Source organism: Lolium perenne, chromosome 4 (genome assembly GCF_019359855.2).
Source record: "Lolium perenne isolate Kyuss_39 chromosome 4, Kyuss_2.0, whole genome shotgun sequence".
In the NCBI taxonomy this organism is placed as follows: Eukaryota; Viridiplantae; Streptophyta; class Magnoliopsida; order Poales; family Poaceae; genus Lolium; species Lolium perenne.
In genome coordinates, this window is record NC_067247.2 from 32,049,500 (window position 1) to 32,076,346 (window position 26,847).

The 26,847-nt window shown below is 42.9% G+C and overlaps 3 protein-coding genes across 4 annotated transcripts; 2 read left to right on the forward strand and 1 right to left on the reverse strand.

Annotated features, from left to right (window-relative positions):
• The first annotated feature begins 338 nt into the window (after window positions 1-338).
• LOC139838893 (uncharacterized) lies at window positions 339-1,110 on the forward strand. Its single transcript, XM_071828908.1, has 3 exons — window positions 339-484; window positions 586-778; window positions 871-1,110. Exons 1-3 carry the CDS (start codon window positions 339-341, stop codon window positions 1,108-1,110), a joined length of 579 nt encoding a protein of 192 aa, XP_071685009.1.
• Window positions 1,060-1,992, forward strand: LOC139830823 (uncharacterized). Its single transcript, XM_071819636.1, has 2 exons — window positions 1,060-1,329; window positions 1,412-1,992. Exons 1-2 carry the CDS (start codon window positions 1,159-1,161, stop codon window positions 1,817-1,819), a joined length of 579 nt encoding a protein of 192 aa, XP_071675737.1. The 5' UTR covers window positions 1,060-1,158; the 3' UTR covers window positions 1,820-1,992.
• Window positions 1,993-14,899: 12,907 nt separating this feature from the next.
• LOC127292103 (dof zinc finger protein DOF5.1) lies at window positions 14,900-17,441 on the reverse strand. Of its 2 annotated transcripts, none has more exons than XM_051321460.2 (2): window positions 16,861-17,441; window positions 14,900-16,564 (listed from the first exon to the last, which is right to left on the reverse strand). In XM_051321460.2, exons 1-2 carry the CDS (start codon window positions 16,921-16,923, stop codon window positions 15,335-15,337), a joined length of 1,293 nt encoding a protein of 430 aa, XP_051177420.1. In that variant the 5' UTR covers window positions 16,924-17,441; the 3' UTR covers window positions 14,900-15,334. The 2 variants fall into 2 exon arrangements, with proteins under 2 accessions (XP_051177420.1, XP_051177419.1); XM_051321459.2 differs by having other exon boundaries at window positions 14,900-16,567; window positions 16,861-17,439.
• Between the last annotated feature and the right edge of the window lie 9,406 nt (window positions 17,442-26,847).

The window sequence follows — 26,847 nt, forward strand, 5'->3', positions numbered from 1 at the left end:
TGAGCCAACAGAAGTTCACTGGGACCACTAGAAGTGGAAGACCAACGCGTGCCAGCTCGCGTTACGCGGACGATGACATGGGTGGAGTTGGAGGTGGAGGTGTAGGTGGAGGTGGAGGACGTGGTGGAGGTGGAGGACGAGGTGGAGGTGGAGGACGAGCTGGAGGACGAGGCGGAGGCGGAGGTGGAGGACGAGGACGAGGTGGAGGTGGAGGACGAGGACGAGGTGGAGGTGGACCTTTCCTTGGTGACATACCCTCTGCTTCTGGCGACGTGGCTTCCCAGTCCGCTCACACACAGTCTACTGAGGGGGAGATGGAGGTGGAGATGGAGGTGGAGATGGAGGTGGAGGGGCAGGACGAGGAGGCGGAGAGGGAGATGGCGCCGAAGAAGTTGCGCATTCATGGTGAAGCGCAAGTCCCTGATGAGAGGAGGGAGCCTACTAGCCAGGATGCGAAAGCCCTCATCATCCCGAACGAAAAAGAGTAAGTTTAATTTTGAACATTTAGATTCATTTTGCTATGTACTAATGTTTTCATTATTGTGCATAACTGATTGGCATACTAATGTTTTGATTATTGTGCAGCAATTGGACATATGACAAGGGGGTTCGCCAGCCGTCGAGCATGATTGGAGCTCTTATTAGGCAGTACTGGCCGGGCTTTTACACTCCGGTCCCCGGCGGCGAGAAGAAGCTAGCCGAGACTTGGGCGGACTATGAGGCAGCTCCTTGCCCGGGCTTTGGGACAGCTTCTGACGCCGTGTACACCAAGTTTTGGGTAAAGCATGCTTCTTGAGTTTACTTCATAGTTCATGACCACACTATGCTAACTCATGTCTCTCTCACAATTATTCTTATGCATGATTGCAGACCCATTATAAGGTGCCTGATGATATGGTTGAGCTAGGGAAGGCGGTACTGACTAGGGCTTGTCAGAGGTTGACAAGGCAACAGTGGTACAATCAGAAGCATACCTGCATCGGGCACTTCAAGGCTGAGCAGGGCACGAGGGTCAAGAAAGCTGACAATATCAGGGAAGATCCTCAGATGACAAAGGAAGATTACTTCAAGGTAAGTAAATATTCAATGAGACTCTATGTTGCTGCATAGTTGGGATTGCATTATGTGTTCTTCAAATGAGTTTTGGTTTTTCAGGTTATGCCCCTATGGTGCGAGAATAAGGAAGACGCATTTGAGGCCTTGGTAGCGAGGTGGGTTGGCGAAGACGCCGACTTCAACGCCAAGAGCGCGCGCAACAAGGCAAACCGGGGCACTGGAGGAACACACAGTGCGGGAAGCCGCAGCACTGAGCGCTACAGGAAGCACAAGGTACATATATACATGGAACAACTTGCATTTATTTCCCCTCATATTACTACTTGATACACATAACATTTATCTTGCTGTGCAGGAGGCGGAACTCGGGGAGCCTCTCACCGAGGTGGGAGGGTGGCAGAAGATGAAGCTGAAGCAGCCCGATCTGAGCCAGCCTCAGCCCTCGCTGCCCGAGTACTTCGGCTTTGCCGAAGAGGAGTTGGAGAAGTACTGCTCGGTGTTCAAGGGTCTTCATCCGGAGGTGGATGATCCTATTGAGCAGGAGACCGACTTGACGGCGATTATGGTGGCGGGGAGCGGCGCGGAGCATGGCCGCACGAAGCTTCTTAGTGGGGTGATCAAGCCGCAGAGGACCCTCACGCAGATCAGGTCTACCCTCACCACCGGCGACCCACCGGTCGCGCCTCCTCGACACCGTCGTACGGATGTAAGTTTTCTCATTTCCATCTTCTTTCCAACATTCATCCCTGAATGGCTAAATTGACATGACTCCTTTTCTTGGAAATTGTAGGCTCACTTTGAGGCCGCCTACGCGGCCGCTTATGAGAACTATTTGACGGTTGTAGCAGAGTGGGACCTCAAGAGAGCGGCTTGGGAAGAGTACCAGGAGGCGACGAGTCGTGTAAGTTCCAATCTTTTATGGTTCGAAGACATGACAAGTCCCACCTCCCCTTTTTTATATCTGCGGCGCTTGACATCTAAACTATCTTGCGGCGGTCGGGACGTTCTTCCAGATCGGAGAGAGGATCGCACTTCCGGAAGAGGAGCCACCTAGGCCGGGCCGACTCCGGTGTGCCCATCGAGGAAGCTTTCGCGGCCACATACTACGCACGGACTCCGGTAAGTCCTGTGCCTAACCAGTTCTCACCGCTTTCCTTTCCCATGTGTAAGATGCTAACTCTTGTCAAACATGTAGGGCACGGGAAGTTCGCGGAACCGACCCTCTCCTGGTTCGTCGCGCGAGGGCACACCGATGCACCCCGGCCGCCATTCTCCCGGTGCTTCAGGGTTTTCACCTGCGCGATGGTTCAGGCCATGGTTCTACTTCGGTCTACCTCGACAAAGGCCGGACGCCTGAATTTACGAGTCGGACCCCCTGATCTTAGTTTCCCTTAGCTAGGTGTCTAGCGAGTGTGCGTCGATCGTGTGTGCCATGTGTCGACGATGTATGATGATTGTGTATGCTACATGACACATATTTGTATCACGATGATGTTGTTGCTACATTTGATGATGATTATGTGCTGTGCAACATTTGTGATGCATTTGAATGTATATTACTGCTATATATGCTGTGCGTGCTTTGTCTTGGGCCAGAAATGCAGCGGGAAACCAAATGGTATGGTCCGTGCCGACGGCATAGCCGTCGGCACAGCCCTGGACGTGCCAAATGGCGGGGCTGTGCCGTCGGCACAGAAGGGTGCGCCCAGCCGGCAGCGCGGAGCGGCGGCAGCGCGTCTGGGGCCGAAGGACCTGGGCCGACGGCTTGGCCGTCGGCACAGAGCAGGGGCGTGGACGCGTGGCAGCCTCTGGTCCTCCGATGGCAGCATCTGGGCCGACGGCTTGGCCGTCGGCACAGCAGCGAGCGTGGACGCGTGGCAGCCTCTGGTCCTCCGATGGCGGTGTCTAGGCCGACGGCTTGGCCGTCGGCACGGTACCTCCCTTGACCTAACGGCCGTTAGACGCTCCGCGGGCCCCACGTTGACTGTGCCGGCGGCTCTGTGCCCGGCGGTGTCGTTTAACCGTCGGGCTGGCGTCTGTGCCGGCGGCAAAGGCTGGGCCACGGCGAGCCAGTCTGTGCGAGCGATCTGTGCCGACGGCGGTGTGCCGACGGCGGCCGTCGGCACAGACGTGGGCCGACGGCAGGTGATGCTGTGCCGACGGCCGCCGGCCGTCGGCCCCTCGTCTGGTTCCCGTAGTGATAATTTTATTAAAAAATTAAAAGAAAGTTATGAACAAATTTATAATTTTTTTTGAGAAATCTCGGGCGGTATTATGACCGGTATTTCTAAAAACCGGTGACCACCGTTATTATTTTCACAAGAGAGAAAAAAACTTGCTCCAAACCAATCATGTCAAAAGTTCTTAACCTAGCTAAAGTTAATGTCTTTTTGTGGACCCGAAATAGCTATTAGTGTAAGAGTTCAGTATTTGCACAAGGAAGCAACAAGCACTTGATGACATGGAAGCACCACGGCAGTGGAGATTGCCATGTAATCAGGATAAAACGTCAAGGTCAATATGATAAAGTGTGAAAGATAATTATGCTTGTTTTACTCATATGCACATTGTTTGGTACAAGTAAGAAGATAATCAGCAAATTAATTTAAGGTATGGTGTCTCTTAATTAGGTACACCATCTCGTATCATGTAAATTATTAATTGTAGGTATCTAAAATCAGGCTGGCACTCATAATTTGTTCTTAATCTTTGTAACTTGGTAAAAATATTAAAATGGTCTTGAGATTTCAAGCATCTAGATTCAATGGATGGAAATTAAGATAAATAAAAAATAGGTTGAAAAAATTAAAGGATGAACATACATTACACCTCGCCAACTATATCTGCTTTCCTAATCTCTCATTCATCATAAAACTAAGTTAAAGTTCTTATATTCCAAGAAAATTTGTAAATCAACGCACAGCCAACAAGACAATATGGTCAACTCAAGAATGAAGGTAGTAATAAGACTGCAAAATGGCATAACTAGCTCTGGCAAACCGCTCTTGTAAACCCCAGAGTTACCTAGTATATTAGTTTTTAGAAACATTGAATTTTGTTACCGTCTACCAAGTTTTTAAAAAACTATCAACATCTACAATACCATATCGATATTATTTGATAATAAATCTAATGATACTGCTTTGATAATATAGATGTTCATAGTTTATTCTATATAAACTTGCTCAACATTAGAAAAGCACTTTTGAAAAAAAAAACCTTACAAAAAGGAACGGAGGGAATAGGATCATTACACATATTCTCTAATAAAAGTGCATGCTATCTCTATTGACAGTAAAATAAATCAGATCAAAAATAGAAGAACACACATATTTAGTACAGTTTTTTAGAGCTCGAGCGACAAGGAGCCCATTTTTTGATCCAAAATAGCGTTTTGAAGTTTCAAAAAATTCGGAGAAAAAATTATAAATGTAGGGAAATGTAATTAATCTAACAACACGAAAAAATCTCACCTCAAAATACACATAATTTTGGGCTGCGCAAAAATGAAAATAGCTGACATGTAAAGTAGTGAATAGTGCAAAATTTTAAATGTCCTGAATCAGTCAGATTTTGTCAATTTTGTTATGCCCAGAACATAAAGTATTCCGGGTTGAGATTTTGCATGTTGGTAGAGTACAACATTATCTATATCTATAATTTATTTAAAGATTTTTTTTTGAGACTTTGAAATCATGTACTTCAGTTATGAAAAATACAGAGCTCCATTACACCCTAGCTCCTAAGCGAATTTCTGACACATATTCCTCTTTCCAACATAAGTTGTAGTACGTAAGTCTAGCTCGTTTTGTATTTTTGTGACAAAAAGAAAGAAAGAATCACATACACTTTTGTTTTGTTTTCTCGTGGATTCTATTATGTCCTGGGTGTACTTTTGGTCAAACTAAATATTTTTTTTTGTCAATAAAAAGAACATCCATGCTTTGGTATATATAAATAGCGAACCTTCGGAGGAAACCGTTATACGCCACAAAAATCCTTAGAAAAACTATATTCAGGGAAATTCTTAAAAAATATTATTATGTAATCAATGACAAATAATTTAAGAACTTTTTTCTAATTGGTTTAAACATCGACTTTGTGTGTTAACTTAATTGGGTCAGTGTTGTAGTAGTACCCCAGTTTTTTTGCATCTTAATGAAAAGATGACCTAGATGAATAAACATATGAGGTCAAGGGTGAGATCGGGTGCCTTTATTCCCTCTACAAGAGGGTACTGCATTGGGCTTCGTTAAAGCAGACGAAAACTCAGATTCCCTCAGACAGCGACAGGTAAACAACAAAACACAATAGGTAGAGGAGAGAAAGAAGAGAGGCAAGAGAGAGGCTGATCTTGCATATATGGCCGGTCACCATGGGACGACATAGATTATACTATAGCCACTGATTACATACTACTAGTATTTTCTTAGTTGATTACCGTGTGATGCAGTGTGACTGGCTAGCTAGCTAAACAAGCAGTATATGCGAGCTATTATTTGACTTTTTACTACTGGGCGTGTCTTGCTTAACCTTGATCGGGCTCCTACTTAGGATGTGTTCGGTTCCAGAATGAGGAGGAATGGAATGGAACGGTTCCGTTCCGAGGTCATGGGACGGTTCCGACTCCGTGTTCGGTTCAGAAAAAATCGAGAAACGGAATGGTTCCGTTTTCTGTTCGGTTCAAGAATCTCACAGCGGAACGGAACGGCTTAAAACATGATTTTTTATATATATCTAAATCAAAATTAACATAAGCCTAAACATCATTTTTTTGCAAATTAAAGTCAACCCGGGACAAAATCGAGGAGCACGGCCGCGCATGCCTGGCCGCCGCAGGCTGGCCGTCGCGTGCCTAGCCCCCCGCGTGCTGGCCGTCGGGCGTGCTTCCGCCGCCGTGTGCTGGCCGCCGCGTGTGCCCTGCCTGGCCGCCGCGTACTGGGCCTGGCCCCAGCAGGCTAGCCGCCGCCGCGTGCTGGCCGCCGGGCGTGCTTCCGCCGCCGCGGCTGGCCGTCGTTGCGTTCTGGCCGCCGCTGCGTGCTTGCCGTCGCGGGCTGGCCGCCGTAGCGTGGTGAGAGAGAGGCGCACGAGAGAAAGAGATGGTTAGCGTGAGCTTTTCAAAAAAAAAAATCGCTCGTACGCAGCCGTTCCTCCAGATTCGGCCAAATCGGTGGAACGACTCGGTTCCGCATCTTACAGGTATATTCCCTTCTGAGGAATCACTTGGTTCCGTTTCTTCTCTCCAACCGAACACAAGAACGAGGCTGGGTCCGTTCCATTCCACCAAATTCCAGAACGAACACACCCTTAGATTGTAAAGTTACCACAAGATTTCGCTCTCATATATTGCATGAAGTCTCCTGTACAGGCAAATTAGTGTGTATGTTCATGGTTGTCCAGTAGTACATGCATAATAAAACTGATACATATGTACATATGCACTAAATATATACCCGAGTCGATTGATTTGTATATTATGGATATTTCACGTTCAATAGTATGGCTTGATTTTTGGCCGCCAGGAAATCAAATTAGAACCATGTTTATCCCAAATCATGGATAGAACATTTCCAGATAAAGTGTGTGTTTCCTCTTTCATTGCAGTCGATCATAGCCATTGAACATTTGCAATGCGTGAGGGGCTGCTTGTACATGCATTTAGATATGTTCAATTGTGACATACACTAGTACAGATGGGCCTTCACACATGGCTGAAATGATTCGTCGCACATGGTAAACTTAACCATCACAAGGCAAGGGTTGACGATACACCAAGATAAAGCACACGGTTTTGGAACAGGGTCTAATATTGTCTCACACGGTTCATTATGTAAAATCGTGTGCGATAGACTGGCCCGTCACACACGGTGCTCCCTATTCGACCGTCAGCAGACTGGAAGATCACCAACGATGTTATTAATTTAGGCGCATGCGTTTCATGGAGATGTCACACATTTATTTTAACCACCTGTTTGGTTTTTGCCAGCATCGCTGACGTTTCATGTATGCAACAAGCAATGCCCATCTATCCCCAATAGCCCATAACTCAACATTGCATTCGCAACAAAGTAACAAAATTTATTTACAAAATAGCCAAAAACCAAAACTGATCCCGGGTGCATATGCACCCGGTATGTACAAACCATATTTCAAAAAACGTAAAAAATTTAGGAAATAAATTTAGCATATAGAGAGACATGTTCTATGTGTGCACGTAAAAGTTTCAAATAAAACCGATAATTTTTGTATCCTATGTAAAAAAGGCAAATAATACCTCGAGAAATAGACTATTTTAGCATAATTTTTTTTGTCTTTTTTACACAGGGCAGAAAACATATCGATTTTCGTTGAAACAACTTTGTGAGCATGTATCATGTCAAGGTATACATGAGGCATTTTTATTTGTATTTTTTGGCATTTGTAAATATGTTTAATATGAATTTCAAATAAAGGGTGCATATGCACGTGGGTGTAGAAACACCCTGTCCACAAAATAGACCTTATTTATATTTGATTGCACATTTCACACACTAGATGTATACATGTATTTCGACATAGATTAACTTCTAGCTATAGAAACGAGAATTCTACAGAAATAGTTCTTGTTACGTTGTTCTGTTACAAATGTTTAACCTTCACAGGAACCTTCAGTGGTCTTCTCATCACGTTTGTAATATTCTGCTAACACTACATAAGGCACTCTTAACTAAAAAAGAGTTTTATATAATGCACAAAAACATTGCAATAGCGATGGTTTGCAAATCCTTATGATAAGATGCCGATATCTCATCCAAAAACTGCATAAACAAATCTTTGTAGTCAGTATATGAACATATCAAACACATGATAGTTAGACTTAAACTGGTTAAGAAGAAATGATTTAGGGTCTTAGTGATTTGGAGTGAAACATGGAACACCATTTGCTCTAATCAGCCAATCAATTTCTTATGCAGTATCACCAAAATACAATCCCTGTTAAGATGATAGCTATAGTTAACTATAGAAAACAGATTAAAAAAATAATAATGTGTAGATCTAACACATTAAATTAACTGTGCTTACACAATGAATCTGGTGAAGCTACGCTATACATATGAACATATAATAAAACAATACACGATGACATAAGTGGTGAAAAATGTTACTATTTAACAAAGTATTTTAATTCAGTTGGAACATGGTGCATCCCCTAGCTAAGAGTAGATCCGGCAATGCATACAACATAACATATAGAATATGGTGCATTGCACATCAGATGACACAACATCCAGGCTAAACAATATTTTAATGAAACCGGCCATGCTAACAGTGGTAGTGATTAAAAAAACCAAAACTCACCGATCATAACACAATATTCTAATGGATCTGACCTTGCTAACTGTGTTACGCATCAGATCCGTGATCAACTTAATAAAAGATCATGAGAAATAGCCTATACCGAGACGGTGGATCTGGCGAGGACGAGACAACTTGATCGGTGGTATCAGAGTTCAACGGTGAGGTTTGGCTGGCGCGATCGATGAAGAAGCCCCCGGCGACATCATCTCTATTCCGCGAGGCATGACTGTAGAAGCTAGGTAGCAACTTCCGCCACGCCGACCAGGTGCTCAAGGGGAGAAAGGTGACCTGTGTTTTCCTAAATCTGGATTGGCGGTTGTCGTGGAGTGAATCTGGATGGGGATCCAGGTGGTCCTTATATATCTCAAAAAGATGGAGGGTTGTGTTTGGCGGGCTCAAATGTCCTAATCGCACACGATTTACGCAAGGAAAGTCGTGTGCACTATGTACATTCGCACACTGCCATGTTACGCAAAGTCGTATGCGTTCTTCGCACACGATTGCTTTACACCTGAACCTCCACATGCTTCACACACAATTTATTTAAACTGAGCCATTGGCTCTACATTTGCACCTACATAAGTTTAGATCACACATAATTCATCTTTGAATAAGAGTTCATAATATATTTGGGTTTAGACCAGAGAGAAACCAATTAATAATTCATGGTTTCCCTTCCTTTTACAAGAGACCATCAATAATATTTGGGCATCGGTCGGAGGAGAACCAATCAAATATGGTTTCCCTTTCGGTTACAAAAAATACTGACGTTAACTTCACATTACATAGATATATATGGAATAATAAAGCTGGTAATAACTATGTCATGTACTAAACGTCCTCCTCGTCACCAGAGGAGACGTAGATGACGCCGGTATCTGATGCATTTCCATCGTCGACGGCTACACTCTCTCCGGAGTCTGATGCCTCGGCGTTGCCGGTGCACTGGCCGCTAGTGCCTGGTGTTTCTGCTTCGAAGGGGGCTTGTGCCTTGCCAGTGCGGTCATCCATAACTCAGCAAGCTCGTCGGAGGGAAATTGTGGAACACGCGCCGCGCCGCACCGCATGGCCGGCCTTCTTATTCTTGGCGCGCAGCCATGCACACAACCGGTCCTCACGGAGAGTCTCGAAGGAGTCCTCCACCACGCAATGCACACCTTCTTCCTCACCCCGCGCCGCGCCAACTCGATGGACATCTCCAGCACCATCTGCTCCTCCAAGTCCTCCTCCACCCCGGCCAGAACATCCTCCTCTGCAGCGTGCTCCTCCTGCTTTAGAGTGTGCTCCTCCTCCGAGTCAGACCTTGTAAGGTCAATGATGCTTCCCCTAGCACCGCTGTGCTATGAGGAATGCTCCTCCTCCGCATCTGACGGTGCAAGTTCGATGAAACCTAGAGTGAATTGGCAGGGAGGCATGGTGCAAAGGTGGGTAGGCCGCCGGAGGGAAGAGCGAGCGATGCATTTTATAGGTGAGGAGGTAAATGGAGCAAAGATTTTGATTTCGCATTTCGAACGAAATCGGTGAACTTGTGGGAACATTTCACAACCAAATTATTCGCAAACGATTTTGTACACAAAATCCACAAAATCCATTTGCACATTATAGCTGACACTATTTGCGATACTTTCCTCCGCATATGATTCTCTTTGAACAAACCGTTTCCGATATTTCGCCGTGCACGTATTTGGCAGCCGCAACACTGCCACCCATCTCTGCACGCTCTTCCATGTCCTCTGAATTTATTTTGTCTTCTTCGTTGTCTTGGTTCCTAGTCAGTTGGACGGACTGCTCTTCCTCGGCCATCGGAGGCGCCTCCTTTGCCACCTGAGGGGCCTGCTCCGCCACCGGAGAGGCTTGGTTCTAAACAACAAAGTTGCGCCTTCGAGTACTGCGCGACGCACGAGAGGCGAGCGGTCTTCTTGGAGCGAACCATGATGAAGTGAACTACGTGTGTACTGGCGGGGGGGGGGGGGGCTGGTCGGCGACACGTGACACGCCGGAGGAAGGTCTATAGGCCAGGCGTCGACCGAAAGTTAGACACACGACTTTTACATATTGTATCGTTTAGTCTCGCAGAGGAGAAGAGACGGGCAAGTTTAAAAACTCATCGCAAAATGTCACACACGATAACATTAGCCATAGTCGTGTGCGATGAAGGCCCTATACACATCCTTATTTCTAAACAGCCCGTTTGTGAACTTTCCCCGACAGCCCGGAAATAACTTCTGTGTGCTTTATACCTTCGTATGAGCCTACCTGGAGATCAAGCACACGATTTGTGTTTTGTTGCGTCAGCTTTCGACCGCACAACACACGGAAAGGCCTTCTTTCCGTGTGCCACAGGGTCCTTAATAGGTTCGATCTATACTATTGATAATAGAATGTGTGGTACCTAGGATTTCCTGCTCAACTAGTATACTTAATTACGTCATGTGTATTATAGAGAAGGTAATTTTTTTATACTGCTCTTTACGCAATCTAGAGGAGACAAGAAAGCATGATATACACAACAAACTATCCTACTGTACGTGTTACCTCTAGGAATTAATAATCATGCGTCTCTATAATTTCATATTGTTACAGAAATAAAAATTGTGTGTCTAAGAGAAGATATCTCATACAATGGAGAAAATGACTTGAATGGATTCTCTTAAATATAAGGAAATGGTGTCCCATTTTTTCTTCCAAGATTTAGCCATTATCCTAATCGCTTCGCTAAGAAAAGGCTAATATTACCACATTATAAATGTGCACATATGCACCCTCGCTCTCAATTGATTTCCTTAGGACCTACGACCAGGCTTTTAAAAGTTGATTTGGCTATGACTCCCTTTTATCGTTTTCCCTTTATCTAATCTTTACATCACTCTGATAATTGCGTCGTCGCGTTCCTATGCGTGTCGATCGCCACCCACCGTGCTCTAGTGGTGACTGTGAGGCCCCGCCCTCATCCACATCAATCGTGGTGATCTCATCGTCCTCTTCTTAGCCATTTTTACACTTCTCCGTTGTTATTTCGCCCGGTGGTGATGCTTCAAGGAACTGTCTTAACTTATGGAAATAGGAAAGGGGCATTTGGTTCATCAAAATTCGGGAATGGCACTAGATGATTGGTGTATTTGAATGCTGACAATTAATGATTATCGAATCGCCGAAGAAGTGGAGTGCTGAAAACAATCACTAAGAGATCAAACAATAAGGGGATTCATGTGGGAGATAAGAAATTCTTAGTCAATACATGAATATAAAATATTATTAAAACCCAAGAAAAAATATTTTTACGAAGAGTTCTTGATTTACATCTAAACTTCTACTGAAATTTTCATATTCCATTGGTGCATGAGTTTATAAAAAGTGGTCTTTGATTTATCACTTTGTTATGCAAGTATTGCATCACTACATCCAAGGGCCATCAATTTTTCCTAATGGTCATCCATTAGTGTTTTTTAATAGCCAAGGTAAGATCAAGTCAGGGTCATGTAGACGTACCTTTCTATCACGTGCATGGTGATCTTCTAAAAAAAGGCGTATAAGTTATTTGTAGAATCTATCTATACCAATAGGCAATCATGTTAGGAAGCAAGTTTTTCTTTAGATAAACACTACTTTTATCTTAGAAGAAACATAATAAATTAATGATATTTTCTCTCTTGCGTAGTTTGTAGTTCAGGCATACTTGTTGCGCAAGATCCTTGCTCTTTCTCTAGAATGTATGTAAAAACTGAACTATTAAACCATACCTAGAGCTAACTGTGGATGATCAGACAAGGGATGCCCTTTCCCCCTCGCTCTCCTTTCCTTAATATTCATCATGGAGTCATAAAAGTCATCAACTAATCTAGAGGGGCTTAGCATGGTCGCTCTATACTAGTGGCGCTTCTAAAGGTAAAGTTGTTGTCTTTGGCGGCTAACAAATTAATAGAGTGATAAAAGATATGATGATTTTTATTTTATTTTAAATCGTGTAAAGATTATTTAGATTTGAGTTCCGGAGCAAGCTATGTTTCTTTGCTAGGCCGGAAATATTTTTTGATGTCTAATAATGAAGAAAATAACTGTAACTCTCCAAGGTAAGAAACAAATATAGTGAGATAAAGACAATCCTCGGCAATATCATCATGACTTTCGAAATCATGTGCGGTGAAAATTTCAAGACAAATACAAAGGAACACATTATTTATCAAAATCAAAATTGTTTCTTCAGCCATTAGGGGAAAACATTCGTTTTAAATGGTTACTTAATGGTCATTTGATAGCATTTAAATTCAAAACTAGATAAATCTTAGTGTCATGTATATCTTAGATTTGGAAATTATCAAATGCACATATATTGAACTATTCTAAACATTAGTCAAAAATCAAGAATTTTCTCTGAATACTACCTCCGTTTCAAGGAATAAGGCGCACGCGTATTCCAAGACAAACTTTGACCATAAAAATTGAGCAACAAAATCTTGATTATATTATATGTAATTAGTACCATTGGATTCGTATTGAAAAGAACTTTTTAATGGTACTAATTTCATACAAACAATTTTGATCTATTTGAAGAAATTCTTGGTCAAACAAAAAACTCGTAAAATGAGGACACCTTATTTCTTGAAACGGAGGTAGTATATTCTTTCATTTGGTGCTAGGGTGTTTTATATTGCATGTAGCTCATTAATTCACTAGATCTCATAGTTTCATTTAAAGTGCATATCTGTGACACGCAATTTTGGAAAACATATGCAATCGCCAATGAAGTGGGATCTCCTCAATTGTTTATATTAATGTGCCTTCTATTTTAGAATGGGAGGTTCTGTCGATCAAAATAGACAATCATTATTCTCACCGAGTACGTCAATGTTATGTGTGTTTAGAGTTGGGCACAAGGAATAAGTGTGAGCTACGTAACATGTCAATGCTACTTACTTAATTCTTCTTGAAATTGATGAAGGTTTAATTAGGAGGGACGTGAGCAAATTAAAATGCATCAGAAAATTTTCATTTTGGTTAGAGTTGAAAAGGCTAACAGTGTACATGTGAGGGAGTAAGTCAAATGGATGACCAGAGAGATAAATGTCGTACTACTACTGCGTAAATCAAGTACTCCCTCCGTCTCAGTTTACTAGTCTTCCCCGTATCCCTAGGTTGCCAATTTAACCTATATAATTTACTTTATATAATGCAAAAATTATATCATTAGAAAATAGAACATCTAAACTTTCTGATGATATAATTTTTATAACATATAATTAATGCTAACTTGATCAAATTTGCGATCTAGGGGTACGCGCACGCCTAATAAACTGTGAGAGAGGGAGTATCTAAGATAGTGGAGTATATATAAATTCAAGCTAAACTGGAGTGGAGCAGGCAGATCAAAAGTGCACCAAAGATGAAACCTTCATGCAGTTTCAGCAGGTATGCACACTTTCATGGTGGCAGTCAATGGTTGGCTTCAAACGTCTTGATATGTAAAGTTGCTTCCTCGAAACCGACGAAGCTACCCAAAGTTAAAGACGGCAAAAGAAACATAAGAACAGATTCTCTGAGCACGACTAAGGACATTGCTAGCCACCCCTGCGCTAGCTACCAATGGTGGGGACATGGCATGATTACACTGGCAGGAGAAAGGCTTTGAATGGAGATTAGTGCTTGGAAACCTAGGAGCCTTCACCATTTCTGAGAGGAGATCAGGACCATGCATGGAGATGTGGGTCACCAATACTACCACTGATCATGATCACTGTTACTAGCTAGCAAGCGGCTGCTTAGATATATCAGAATAATGCATCTGTGTGTGTGATGATCTCTCAAAAGAGGAGAAATGGAACTAGTTAGAGCTTCCATGGACAATGGACCTACTCATGCTTCGTTCTTTTGCCTTAATTAGCTAAAATAAAGGAATACATTTGCATTTGCAATCATTGTGTGGCTAGCTAGCTATATGTGAATGCCGCCACTCTAAGATTCTGGAAAGCGCTCTTGCATGTTTTTCCATATCAACCTAGGTGGCTTTGTGTTCAGTGCTTCATTGCAATGCTATGTTTGTTCCAGGTATGAAAGTATACAAGTGTCTACGTGCAAGACTATAGTATATAGGAATATGGTTAACAGAGGAGAGCTCGGTTACAAACCCTAGTAATTAATATGTTTCAGCAAAGGGTATAGACATATTATGCATGTACCTATAAGAAAAATCGAGTACCATGATCAAGGCTAGATTTTAGAAATGGGCACATAAGCAAAATTTCTAGCGAACGGGTGCAAATTAGAAGCTAGCAGTGCCAATCACTACCTAATTTATTCACCATAATGGATCAACGTATTTGATACAATCAAATGATGAAGGCTACGGACCTATGGTATAAACGTCATTCAAGCATGCATGCATTATGGACTACCAAACTTTGATCCATATACACAGAAACACATATAATGAGTGGGCATAGAGATATTTCAAGCAAGTTACTTATGAATATGAAAATTGCACCAATATACACACACCAGACTCGATCTCTTTGCGCGTCTACCAATATTCTAGCTCATATAGATATATATATAAGTGTATAATCTTCAACCATGGACACATTAATTGCACCAAGCTACTAAATTATAACCTAGTGATTAGTGTGCATTACAATGATACCGGAGGAGAGATCGAAGAATATAGAAAATCCAGCACTTGGACGATAATACCATGGAAGAACCCTAATTAAGACTCGGTACAAGAACAACATGCATGGAGAGACATAAGACTCGAGAGCAAAATAAAACTAATTTTGATCGATCAGCAATGATCTTGAACCACCACAGCTCCGTCGTTCCTTAGCTCTTCCTCGATCGATCGGAAGCCATGACTAAAATTAAGCTTCAATTCAGGGCTTGTATATAGGGCTACCTTTTGCAGGGAGATCGAGTCCACCATGCGTGCAAGTCGTGGCCATGGCGTCGATCACATTATGTTCCCTGACGAGGATGAGTTGAAACCGGGAAGATCGGCCCAGCTTCCACCACCGGCGCCGCCTGGAGCAATGGCGCCACCGTTCTGACTTCCTTCACTGTCGTTGCCTCCTGCGCCATTGTTGCCACCTCCCCAGAACTGGAGGTTGCCCGGGAGACCCAGGAACTCCCTGGCCGAGGCAGCGCTGGCCATGGCGTGGTTCGACGGCTGGTTATCCTCCATCTTCACCGAGGCGAGCTGCGTGATCAGCCCGGACGACCCCGGCACCTGCTTGGAACCGCCCCCGCCAAGCATCTGTCCGGTGACGGCAAAGCCGTCGGCGGCGGCGGCAGCGTCGAACGGGTAAATGCCAGCCATTTGCTGCTGCTGCTGCATGCCGTCGGCGCGGCCAAAGAATGGGAACTGCTGCATCTGCGGCATCCGCCACTGCTCCATCCCCAAAGCTGCGGCCGCGGCACCCCCGCCGCCGAGCTGGTAGTCCACTGGATCCAGTGAGCTCAGCCCGGGAAACCCTAGCCTCGACGCTCCAGTGCCGTAGTGATCGCCGCCGCCGCTGCCCATCGGGTGCAGCGAGGCAAAGAATGGCATCTGTGCCTGGGCGTGCCCAGCCTGAGGCGGCATTATTGCCGCGGCGCCGCTGTTTCCGCCGCCTGTTGTGGTGGAAGAGGTGGACGACGAGGTCCCGCCGGTGGTGGCGCCGGAGGCCGACGCGGCGGAAGACGAGGACTTTGAGGACTTGCGCTTGTTGCGGCGGCATCCGCCGCCTACGGGGACGCTGCGGAGCGCGCCGCCGCGGGTCCAGTAGCGGCGGCAGGTCTTGCAGAAGTGGCGGGGCTGCGTGAGGGAGTAGTTGTTGAAGTAGCAGAACTTGGTATTGGTGGACTCGCAGCGAGGGCACTTGAGCCCCGGCTCCGGCTGCGGGATCTTCGCCATCCGTGCCCGGTCCGTCATCGATCCCGGCCGCGGCGCCGTGCCTCCGCTGGTCGGACCGCTGCCGCCTCCACCACCTCCGCCGTTCACGGCAACCGCGCCTCCTCCCATGCTGTCAGGCCGCGGAGCCATCAACGTGCCGGGCGGCGGCAGCTGGTGCTGTTGGTGTGCATGTTGTTGCTGCTGTTGCTGCTGCTGGTGGTGCTGCTGCTGCTGGTGTTGCACCTCCACTCCGGCACCGCCGGCGCTCGGAAACAGCTGGACATGGTGGCTCAGTTGATGGTGGTGCTGCTGCTGGAAGCACCATGGTCAAAATTCTCAATCAAAACACACGAAAAGAGAATCAAAGCTAAGAAGCTAATCGTAATCAGACACACACTAACAAAGCAAAGTAACTAAAGGGTGTGGTGGTATAGTGGTATATTCAAGAAGGAGATTTAATTCGCAAAAGAGCGGAGGAATATCTCCTCTCCATTTCCCCAGCTGGTTTTGCTTTTTTCACAAAGAAGCTATCTATCTATGTGTGTGTGCCAGCCGCCGGCCATATAGGAAAGAAAAGGCATGCGAAACGAGAGAAGAATTGTTACCTGCTGCTGCTGGTTGTTCCAATTGGGTGGATCAAGATAGAGGGGAACCGAAGAAAAGACCATGGTGGTGTGGTATGGTATAGAATTTGGTTTCTTTTGATCTTTTTCCTACTTGGTGTCGAGCTTTTTTTCGGTTTGTTTGTTCCTCCTTGCTTCTTTGTGAGAGAGGGAGAGTGGCAAGCGAGTATATAGGTGCTTTAGGGGAGGGGATCATGCAAGGATGGATAGGGAGGTGGCTAAAGGTGGAGAATAACACCCACTAGTAATACCAATCTCTCTGCACACAAGAATGGAGCTCTCCTCTCACAGGAAACTGAGAGCTGGGGGAGCGAGGGAGGAGGAAGAAAGGGGGAGAAGTGGAGAGAGGGACAGGGGGAATGAAAGTGAGAGGAATAAAAAGGAGGAGCGAGGCTCTAGCTGCTTGTTCTTTCTTTATTTATATATTGTCTTAGTGGTGGTGGCTGCATTATATATATTGGATGTGGAACATATGGGGGAAGAGAGAGGGAAGGAAGCTAGAGAGAGAGGAGAGAATTGCTTAGCGAGGAAGAGAATGTGAGGTGGATATGAATGGGTGCGGCTGGCCTAGCTTACCTTGTCTCAGCTAGAGATATGGTGATGAGAAAATGCATGGGTGGTTTTATGCATGAGGGAAGTTGGAAACCCTAGGATCGTGAGGACGTGGCGATATGGACTGCGTGATGGATGATCACTGTCTCTACTGTTTGGAAATTCTTGCACTTCTTGGCAGCTGGGTTCATCAGCAACAGTGGATGAGAGCTAGCTGGAGGTTATCAAAATGAGTAAAACATGTCTTGAGGGTGTTCAGGTGCATGTATGTGTGCATGGTGCAACTTTATGTCCATATTGATGAAATAGATCAATCAGTAAAGTTGGTCTTACTAGTCATGGTCTCATACTGGTCTTGCATAGTAGTGGTGGTGTAGAATTCCCCTCCTCCTCCCTCTACCTCTCCTTCCAATCTCTATCTTCCTTACCTAAGGTAACAAGTATGCTAAACAGTCTCATGCATATGAGTAGGTAGCTTTAGGTACATAGGGATAAAAAGGCAATAAAATACTTGTTACTAGTTTTAGTGCTAGTGAGGTAGGGAAATGAGATTGATTGTTTTCTCTCGCAAGCATGGACTAGTGTATGTGTATGCATGCATGGTGCACATGGTTATTCATTCCCACCAAGTGCTTTCTAGATTTTGTAGCAGCTGGACACATCTGTCATGCAGATTTAGTAGTTCAAACTGCGAGTACTACGAAGCTTCAGCGCTTTGGATGATAGGCTAGATCATGTGAGCTAGATATGTATGTATAGTAGCTACCTTTTCTCTCCATCTCCATTGTGTAAACTGGGCAAACACACAGGACATCTGAATACTAATATATCCTTCACAAAGCTTTACACGCTCGAATTGTGCAAGATCTCAACATCACGATGTGTTTTTATATTCTGGTCCTTCCGAATTTAAAAACCAACTGACTTTCATGCCATGTCATAAACAGATTATTCGGTGCAATCTTTCGTCTCAAGTATTCTCCTTATCTCTAGATATTGTTTATCTCAAAAATGTTGATCTCGAACAATGGTTCGGGCCACTCGCTTGCATATATTTAATTTATTCTTCCTAGTTGTTTGCAAGCTAGCTACCAATAAGCTTAATTAAACATAAATTCCACTCTTGCTAGTTTGTGACTGATTAGAGAGATTGGACAAGAGATAACAAATTTGATTGACATCCTAGCTGCATGATCTAACAAAGTCTATCCTTCCCATCTACCTATGAGCTCGAACATTCTCAATCATTCAACCATTCGTGGAGATATGCAAGGATGCTTCGGATTAAACAGATCTCAGGCACAAGAGTGCCAGATTGCAGGCTTGAATAGTACTAGCTAATACCCAGTACTGCTTTCTGCAACTGCAAACATATGAAAGGCATGCGCATCATGCATCAATTTAATATTGAGTCAAGGTAACATATAAGTATGCAAATTAAATGGCAGAATGTTATGTAATTGACACTACAACACAATAGGCATGACAAATCGCTTATATATAGACCGCACTAGATGGCTAATCGCCGTGGAATGTGCTAAAAGGGATGTAAATGAAACTATTTCCGGGGCGCTTTGGCTAGCTTGACGGTTATGTTGTAAACTCTTTTTGCCGAGTGCATTTTGTTGTGCACTCGGCAACTAAGCACGTATGCCGAACATCGTGGTGAAAATTTTGCCAAAGGAAAAGGCACCTAACATATATGTAGTTTCCCCATTGATTGTTTGGCATGACACTCGGCAAACTCTAAAACACACGGAAAATTCCTGGGCAGGTGTCCATTATTCTAACCGTAGTCGATAGAGGAGTGGCGGATGGATGAAGAAAAAAGTAAAACAAAATAGTACTTCCTCTGTTTATGAAAAAGCTTCTCAAGTTTATCTAGATACGAAGGTATATAGATATGGTTTAGCTATATATTTCATCCGTATCTAGCTATAGATATGCACATATACATTTGGATTGAAGGGATGTTTTTCGAATTTTAGTTTATTTGATTCAAAAAATAGTTATTTATACTTTTCAAGAATTTCTTAATCAGGAAAAAATGAAGTAATGCCTAACACTTGTCAAAAATTCAAACCTTTTTAAGCATGGATCTATATGTTAGCTATATAATCTTATAATAAATGGGATAGTTCAATACCAAAAAATGTGGTATTTCCTTCTTGATAACGTACCATTTTCCATTTTTAAAATGCCAAAAGGGATTATTGTGAAGCAAGTACAAATTTAAATAAAGAAATTCAAATTTGAACTACAACTGTATTATGATATATTGTTCCCAAAATCTCCAAAAAAAACATTTAAGGCACCTAAGCACGAATCTATGGAAGATCCATAGAGGGTCTTGAAAGATGTGCCTGCAATTTTCATCTCATTTATACAAGATCAAAGAATATGAAGATAATGTCAAAAAAATGGCATAGTCTTTTTATGTGGACTAGTTGCCAAGACAAATGAAAAACTTGAATTTCGGTGACTTTTCAAAAAAATCACAAAATGGCCTATCATGTACAGACATTCATGACTTTCAAGACAAATAACAAAGGTCATGGCTATTTTCATGCCACAGTTCATGATAATGTGCCCATATTTTACAAAAAAAAAGGTGTATATTTCCATGTCAAACAATAGTGCCAAAGAGGTTTTCAAATTTTTAGTTTATAAAAATACCTTTCCATTTTCTAAATGAAAAAGGGAGTATTCACTACAAAAATGCCCCCCCCCCCCCCCCCCCACCACACCCCCATAGCCATCTTGCATCGGCGGGATTTTACCTTCATTCTTCCTCAATGTTGTCTGCAAAATCTGGTTCTTTTCGGGTTATATTCGATGGTTATTCCTTAGTTCCTTCTCTACTGCAAAATTGGACATGAGAGTTTCTTCTCATCCAGCCCCTCACGAATGAAATGATAGAGATCGGTCTCATCCATTTTCTTCCTCGATAGATTAATTTAAAACCTTGCCAAATAAGACATTTACTTGGTTTGCTCTACCATCCCACCCAATGAACTATTAGGATTATTTTCAATAAAATTCTATCGAACCATAGGTTCCATCGTTTCCATTACTTCTTCTTGAATGATTAGGTCTGAGTTCCATAATAGAGCTTCAAAATAAATAAATAAATAAATAAATCTGACTTGATTTTCTCAATTTTATTAATCTAGTCATCTCTTTAGTCTTTATTATTGCTTTACATTTATAGTTCTTGTTTTAAGTTATGATTTCAAATCCTCTATGATTTTTATTATATTGATGCTTTATCACATTGGTTTTTGTGATGCAATTCATACATGATGAGACAAGTGAAAATTGCATGCGACAGCTTTTTGGCCGGCGGGTCACCCTTTTACGGTGGCTAAAAACACAACAAAAAAACTTATCTTGGGCGACAAAATTAGGCGACGATCATGGTCGATGGTAACCCACCTGCAGCGTTTTCGGTTGTTTCCGTGGTAGATCGTAAAACATTTTTTCTCGTTTTGGAGGCCCTCTACCGCAACGGATTTAGCAAAAAAAAAAGTGGCAAATGGTCGGCCAGTATGTGGTAGATGTCAATTTTTCAGGTGCGCTTGCAAAGTCAACCAAAATCGGCACCCGACGGTGTTGGTAGGATTGTGGGGCCGCAGTGACAACGTCTGTGGCGGAGTAGTTTTGTATTTGGCTTGTAGATCTTTCAAATTAATAGGTTCAATCTTGAATTTTGTATTTCCATTTTTTGAAACTTTGAAAATGAATTTATGAAAATTAAAAATTACAGAGTGTAATCTAGATATGCAGTGACGGAACCAGATTTTAAAATTGTGTATGCACAATTGGAACATAAGAATATAAAGAAATAAAATCACTTATATGTTAAATCTCCCATGTTTTTTTAATGAAGCATAGGACCTTCGTATTTAAAAGGGGTCGAAAGGACACGAGTTGAAATTCAATTGTTAATTCTTGGGATAGCTTCCTTCCCTGGGTTAAAAATCGTCTAGCAGGAAAATACAACCTTTATCGGAGGAGGCAACTTCTTATAGGGTCATATGGTCTGCGGCGCGGAAATTCGAAAATTTATCGGTGGCGTAGGAACTTTGGGTGCGTTGGCGGTATGAGCATACCGCTAGTGTGGTAGAACAAGTGTCACACCATAGGACTGTAGGCACCACGAGCTGACCCGATTATTAAATTGTAGTGGTGTGGCATTTTATTTACACGCCCCCTAGGACTTTTCTAATCCTGGAGTATTTTTTTACCACACCACTAACTGTTCTGCAAAAATATAGAAAAAATCATAAGGGACTTTTAGAAAAACAATGGCCAGGATCCAACAAGGAAGCTAGTGGCGTGGAGCCACGCCACTAGGGGCACTAAAAAACGTTCGGCCTCGCCTAGCCCGACTGTCTAGCCCACCAACGTGGCCACGAAAAAACCCTGTCCCACTCTCGTTTTCACTCACCATGCCCCTACTATCCCCCCCCCCCCCCCCCCACGCGTCCACACTGCCATGCCCCTCGGCACTGCTCTCCGCTCCCCACTTGCGTCGTGCCACCACTCCGTTTGCTGCTGCCTCCTCCTCTAGTCCGTGCCATTGCCTCCTAAATCTGGTCGATGTCGTCGCTTACTCCAATCATTCTCGCCGCTGCCTCCTCTGGTCCATGTTGTCGCCTCCTCCAGTCTGTGTCGTCGCCTCCTTTTGTCTGTGCCGCCATTGTCGCCTCTACCCGCTCCGTTGCCACCCCGCATCTGTACCGTCTCGGTGAGTCGCGTCGCCTCTCTCTGCGTCCCTACATTTGTAGTATAAATTGCCAGTATAATTTGTAGTAGACTTTTGTGTAGAATTTGTAGTAGAAATTGTGTAGTATATACACCCTCCGACCCAAATTAATTGGCGTATTGCCATATAAAAGTTGTGTAGAAATTATCTAGTAGTGTAGAATTGTGAAGAAATTGTCCAGTATATAATGTAGTATGAATTGTGAAGAAATTGTGTAGTATATATACCCTCCGACCTAAATTAATTGGTGTGGCACCATATAGAAATTGGGCAAAATTGTTTTAATTTGCGAACTCATATCATGCATCAACTATCTATCTGTGCGCTAATTGTGGTCACAAGATGTGCAATGACCACAAGATTTTCATTGAGCTTCCTAAAAACATGTACACCCTGACGGTATGCACATAGGTACACTAAAATGTAAACCATATGTGTATGTCAAAAATATTTGTTCTCTAATAGTTTCTTTCTTATGGTTTTGATCAGTGCATCCCTTGTAGCTCAAGGCATGTCTTCTTGGACCATCTGAATAGGCATTGGTATACTAGGATCCTTCTAGACGATGTTATCTTCTGTATATTGTTCCTATTAAGATGTTGTGATATAAACAGTATTACTGGAAATTTAACAATAACATGTTTTGAATTCCAAAAAATAAGTTAGTGGGACAACAAGGGCAAGTCACATGTACAAAATACATAGGCGTGTCTCTAGCACACCACAAATACATAAAATACATAGGCGTGGCAAAGACACGCCACAGGTACAAAATACCACTGACATGACAGCCACACCACTAAGACTAAGGGTGGGTTTGTGTAACATCCCAGATTTAGAGACCAGAAACTGAGGTTACGCAGCAGTTGTGTGCACTGCATTCATGCATTAAAAATCCAGGAAAATTTTGCGCTTTTTTTTACCTGTCAAAGTGATCAAGGTTTTCCTTATGTTGATGGGAATTGACTTATGTCATTGACATGAGCGCAATAAATTCTACGTGACCTTTATTGAATTTTTTTGGATGCAGGGAAAAATTGAAGTTTTGAATTGAATTCAAAACTTGAATTCAAACAAGAATATGAATTGGAATTTGAATTCTAAACAATATTACAAAATACAAATAAAATACACAATAGCTAAATAAAATAAATGGTTGTTACATTTATTATTTAGAAGTCAAACAAAATAAAGAACCAAAGATTACAAGTAATTTTTCCCACTTAAGAAATTTATAACATTTATTAAAATAGTACAAGTAACAAAAGAAATAAAATAATATTCCAAAGATAGTAAAATAAAGTCCTAAATCTAAATCTTCTCAATCTTCTTATCTTCTTAGTCTTCTTTCCTGATTTAAGAGAAGCCAAAATAAGACAAAGAGAAATAATTGTGATTATGCTAAAATGTTTGCCTCCATATTTTCGGAGGCATTTTAATATTAGAAACTAGCTATGGGTGAAATAGGATCTAGACCTAATAGACAACTTTTGATTAGAGGGATTTAATCTTGTTTAGGATATTTCAGAGACAAATGGATCTTGTAAGGGACAAATGGTTCACACCTGGATCAGGAGTGTGCAACACTGATCATAAGGTAACAAGGAACAAGGGACAAGGGGCAACATTGTATGATCCATCTTCGAGGGACAAGGCAACACATGATGACCAAATATAGATAGGCAACCATGTACCTCTAATCTGGCTAGTGTCCATTAGGAGCCCATTAGATTGTTTAAATAGAACATTATTTACATGGGGAAATTCAATAGCCTCCTAACCAAATAATAATAAGCCACTATGATCCCAGGCAATTACTAAAGGGAACTTCTTAATCAAACAGGGCACAATTAAAATAAGTGATCTATTAATACATCCATTGTTAGTTACGCTGACAAAAGTATTCCATTCACTTACCTAAATAGGAAAGCCAATCAAGTTAAATTCATGTAGTCACAACAGCCAATAGGAATTCATACACTTGGCAGTCAAGAAAGAAAACAAGTGATGTTTATCCATGAACAACCAAGTGTAGTCCTTTAGTAATTGCATGTAGCTCAAGATTACAAGCTAACTCTTAAAACACAACAATGCTTATATACATCCTCATCATATACCAAAATGCTTTGTGGCCATAATAGCAACTCAGTTAACAAGCACAACAAAGTCACATGAAACCCACATCTTGGTCAATACCACAATACATAAGTATACATTGCAGCAATCCAATTTAAGCCAACAACCTTAGATCCATATATGAGAATTTTAGAATGTCTCAAAAACTGAATTCAACTAAAAATAAAAGTTGAATTTGTCAGGGTTAATTAACCGCAGACCATGCACATGCCTAGGATAGTTAACCATCCAAATTGAGGCTCTATTAATTGGAAGCCCAGTACTCAGATCAATATGTAGGACTATTAGAGTATCTAGTAGTATGTTCGCAAGCACATAAATCACACTCATATGCGGTAACTAGTAGTGATATATGTCATATCCAGTACAACAAGCATCTATTCAGCAGTAGGATATCCACAACATTGAACCATGAACAGAGAAGAAATAGGAATAGCTTGCATTGCAGCATGGGTAGTATATGATGTAGTCTACAATGTGGTTGCGTTCACAGCATCGTCCCACCGGCGTCGAGGTTGATGTTTCAGTGGCAACAGCAGCAGCACCACCACACCATCATCACACACATCACCCCATCACCACCGCAGCAACCTCACCAACAGTACCATCACCACATTCACACCAGCACCACCAATGCATCATTGTAGCAATAGAGAGGCGATGATGTCGGGGTTGCAGATACAGCCATCCCGCCAACATCGGAGTCAAAGACGTCAAAGACGAGATGGTGTGTGTCGTGGAGTAAGCTGAAGCGATGGAATCACAGCCATGCAGGTAAACCCGAGTACACGGGCTAGGGTTAGCCATGGGGGAATGAGTATGGGCAGGGCGGAGAAGCAATGAAAGAGATCAGGTGGAGAGGTTATGTAGATGAACATTGTGTGCGGCAGAGCCGACATCAACCAGAATAGTAGGAGGTGACGGGAGATTGAAAGGGTCATGGGGAAATCGATGCGGAGAGTCAAACTTAGTGGCGGCGGGGAAACGAAGGAGGAGGCTGTAGCAGAAGAGGCGGGCGACATCCAAAACCATCAGCGGCCACTAGGGTTCCAAGGTTGTTCACGTATGCGAGAGGCGGCAATACTCAAATCAGGTTGGGGGGTGTACATCCCATCGAAGCAGGCTAGAATGCCACCTCGCCGGCTCCAGGCATGCAGCGTCGCTGGTGCTCGTGTGTGTGAAGTAGAGGAAAAAGAGAGGAGACAATAGCCAAACCACTAGTCAAAACCAAACACGTCCAAAATACCACTATTGAAAACCAACTTGCCAAAATAACACTCGGTTCAGTTTTTTCTAGCGAAAATAGCACTAGTGCAATAGTACACCACAATCTCAGTTATTTTGACATCATTTCAGCACAAGTTTATATCATTTTAGCACAAGTTCATAACATTGCAGCAACACGTAAAGATAACATTTCAGCAATGGCACGGGTACATATTGTACAGAATAAGATAGCACCAACAATGATTCATAATGGTTAAAAAAAAGATACCATCAACACATATTGGATCACACACTACCCTTCAAACAAAAGATTATGGTTCTCGCGATTATCACAACCATAGGAAAAAAGAACATGGTTTGCACGACCAAATGCACTAAACTCGCCGAAGAGGGCAGGGAGAAATACTTTTGCTCCTTGTAGATGCATTAGGAGGTGAAGAAGCAATTGCAATAGTTGTTGCCCTCTGCCTTGTCATTGGATCTGTAGGAGTAGCAGGTTGAGTACCTTGCTTATTTGGTGTCTTAGGAGAAGAAGTCGTTGTAATGGTTGCTTCAACCTTTGATTTTTTCCTACAAGTCAATACACATTGTTAGCAATAATATGCAAGGCATTTGGAAGAAATTCAGACACGTGAAATAATTAGCGTGGAGGAGGTGTAGCATCTCGGTCGGCATCACTTTCAATCTCTCACACCATGCATGTTTTTTGAAGATGGCCTATCACTCCACACCTTTTGCATTTATGTTTTTTTACCATTTTCACCCCCGGTGTAACTTTTTATCCTCCTAGTTCTTGGACGCCCATCACTCTTAGTAAGTTTGGGAGGAATCATATCAAACCCAGGATTTACCTTCGGCCATTGCAACCTACCTCCAATTGGCATGAGAACTCCCTTGTATGCCGCTTTGAATCTCGACACCGAGAAGTATTCATCAACATATGCCTATAGCTTTGCTTGTTTGGAGAACATGAACCTAAGAGCATGGGTGCATGGCTTACCACAAATCTGCCATCTCCTACAAGAGCACTCTTTTTTCTCCCAGTTAACGGTGTGCCTCCAACCATTTCCAGAAATCTCAGCTAGATTTGGCGATGATTTTTCTTCCAAGTAATGCATCCCGTTGCTTTTCAGATTCACCTGCTTGATCACACTAGGTAGTATGTGACCTAGCATCGTTTCTCTAACAACTCTCCTTTTCTGTAGCATTATCATTATCATTTCCCTAAGCTTGTCCAGAAGCTCAATAAGTGCAAGCTGACTTACCTCCCTAATCCAATTATTAAA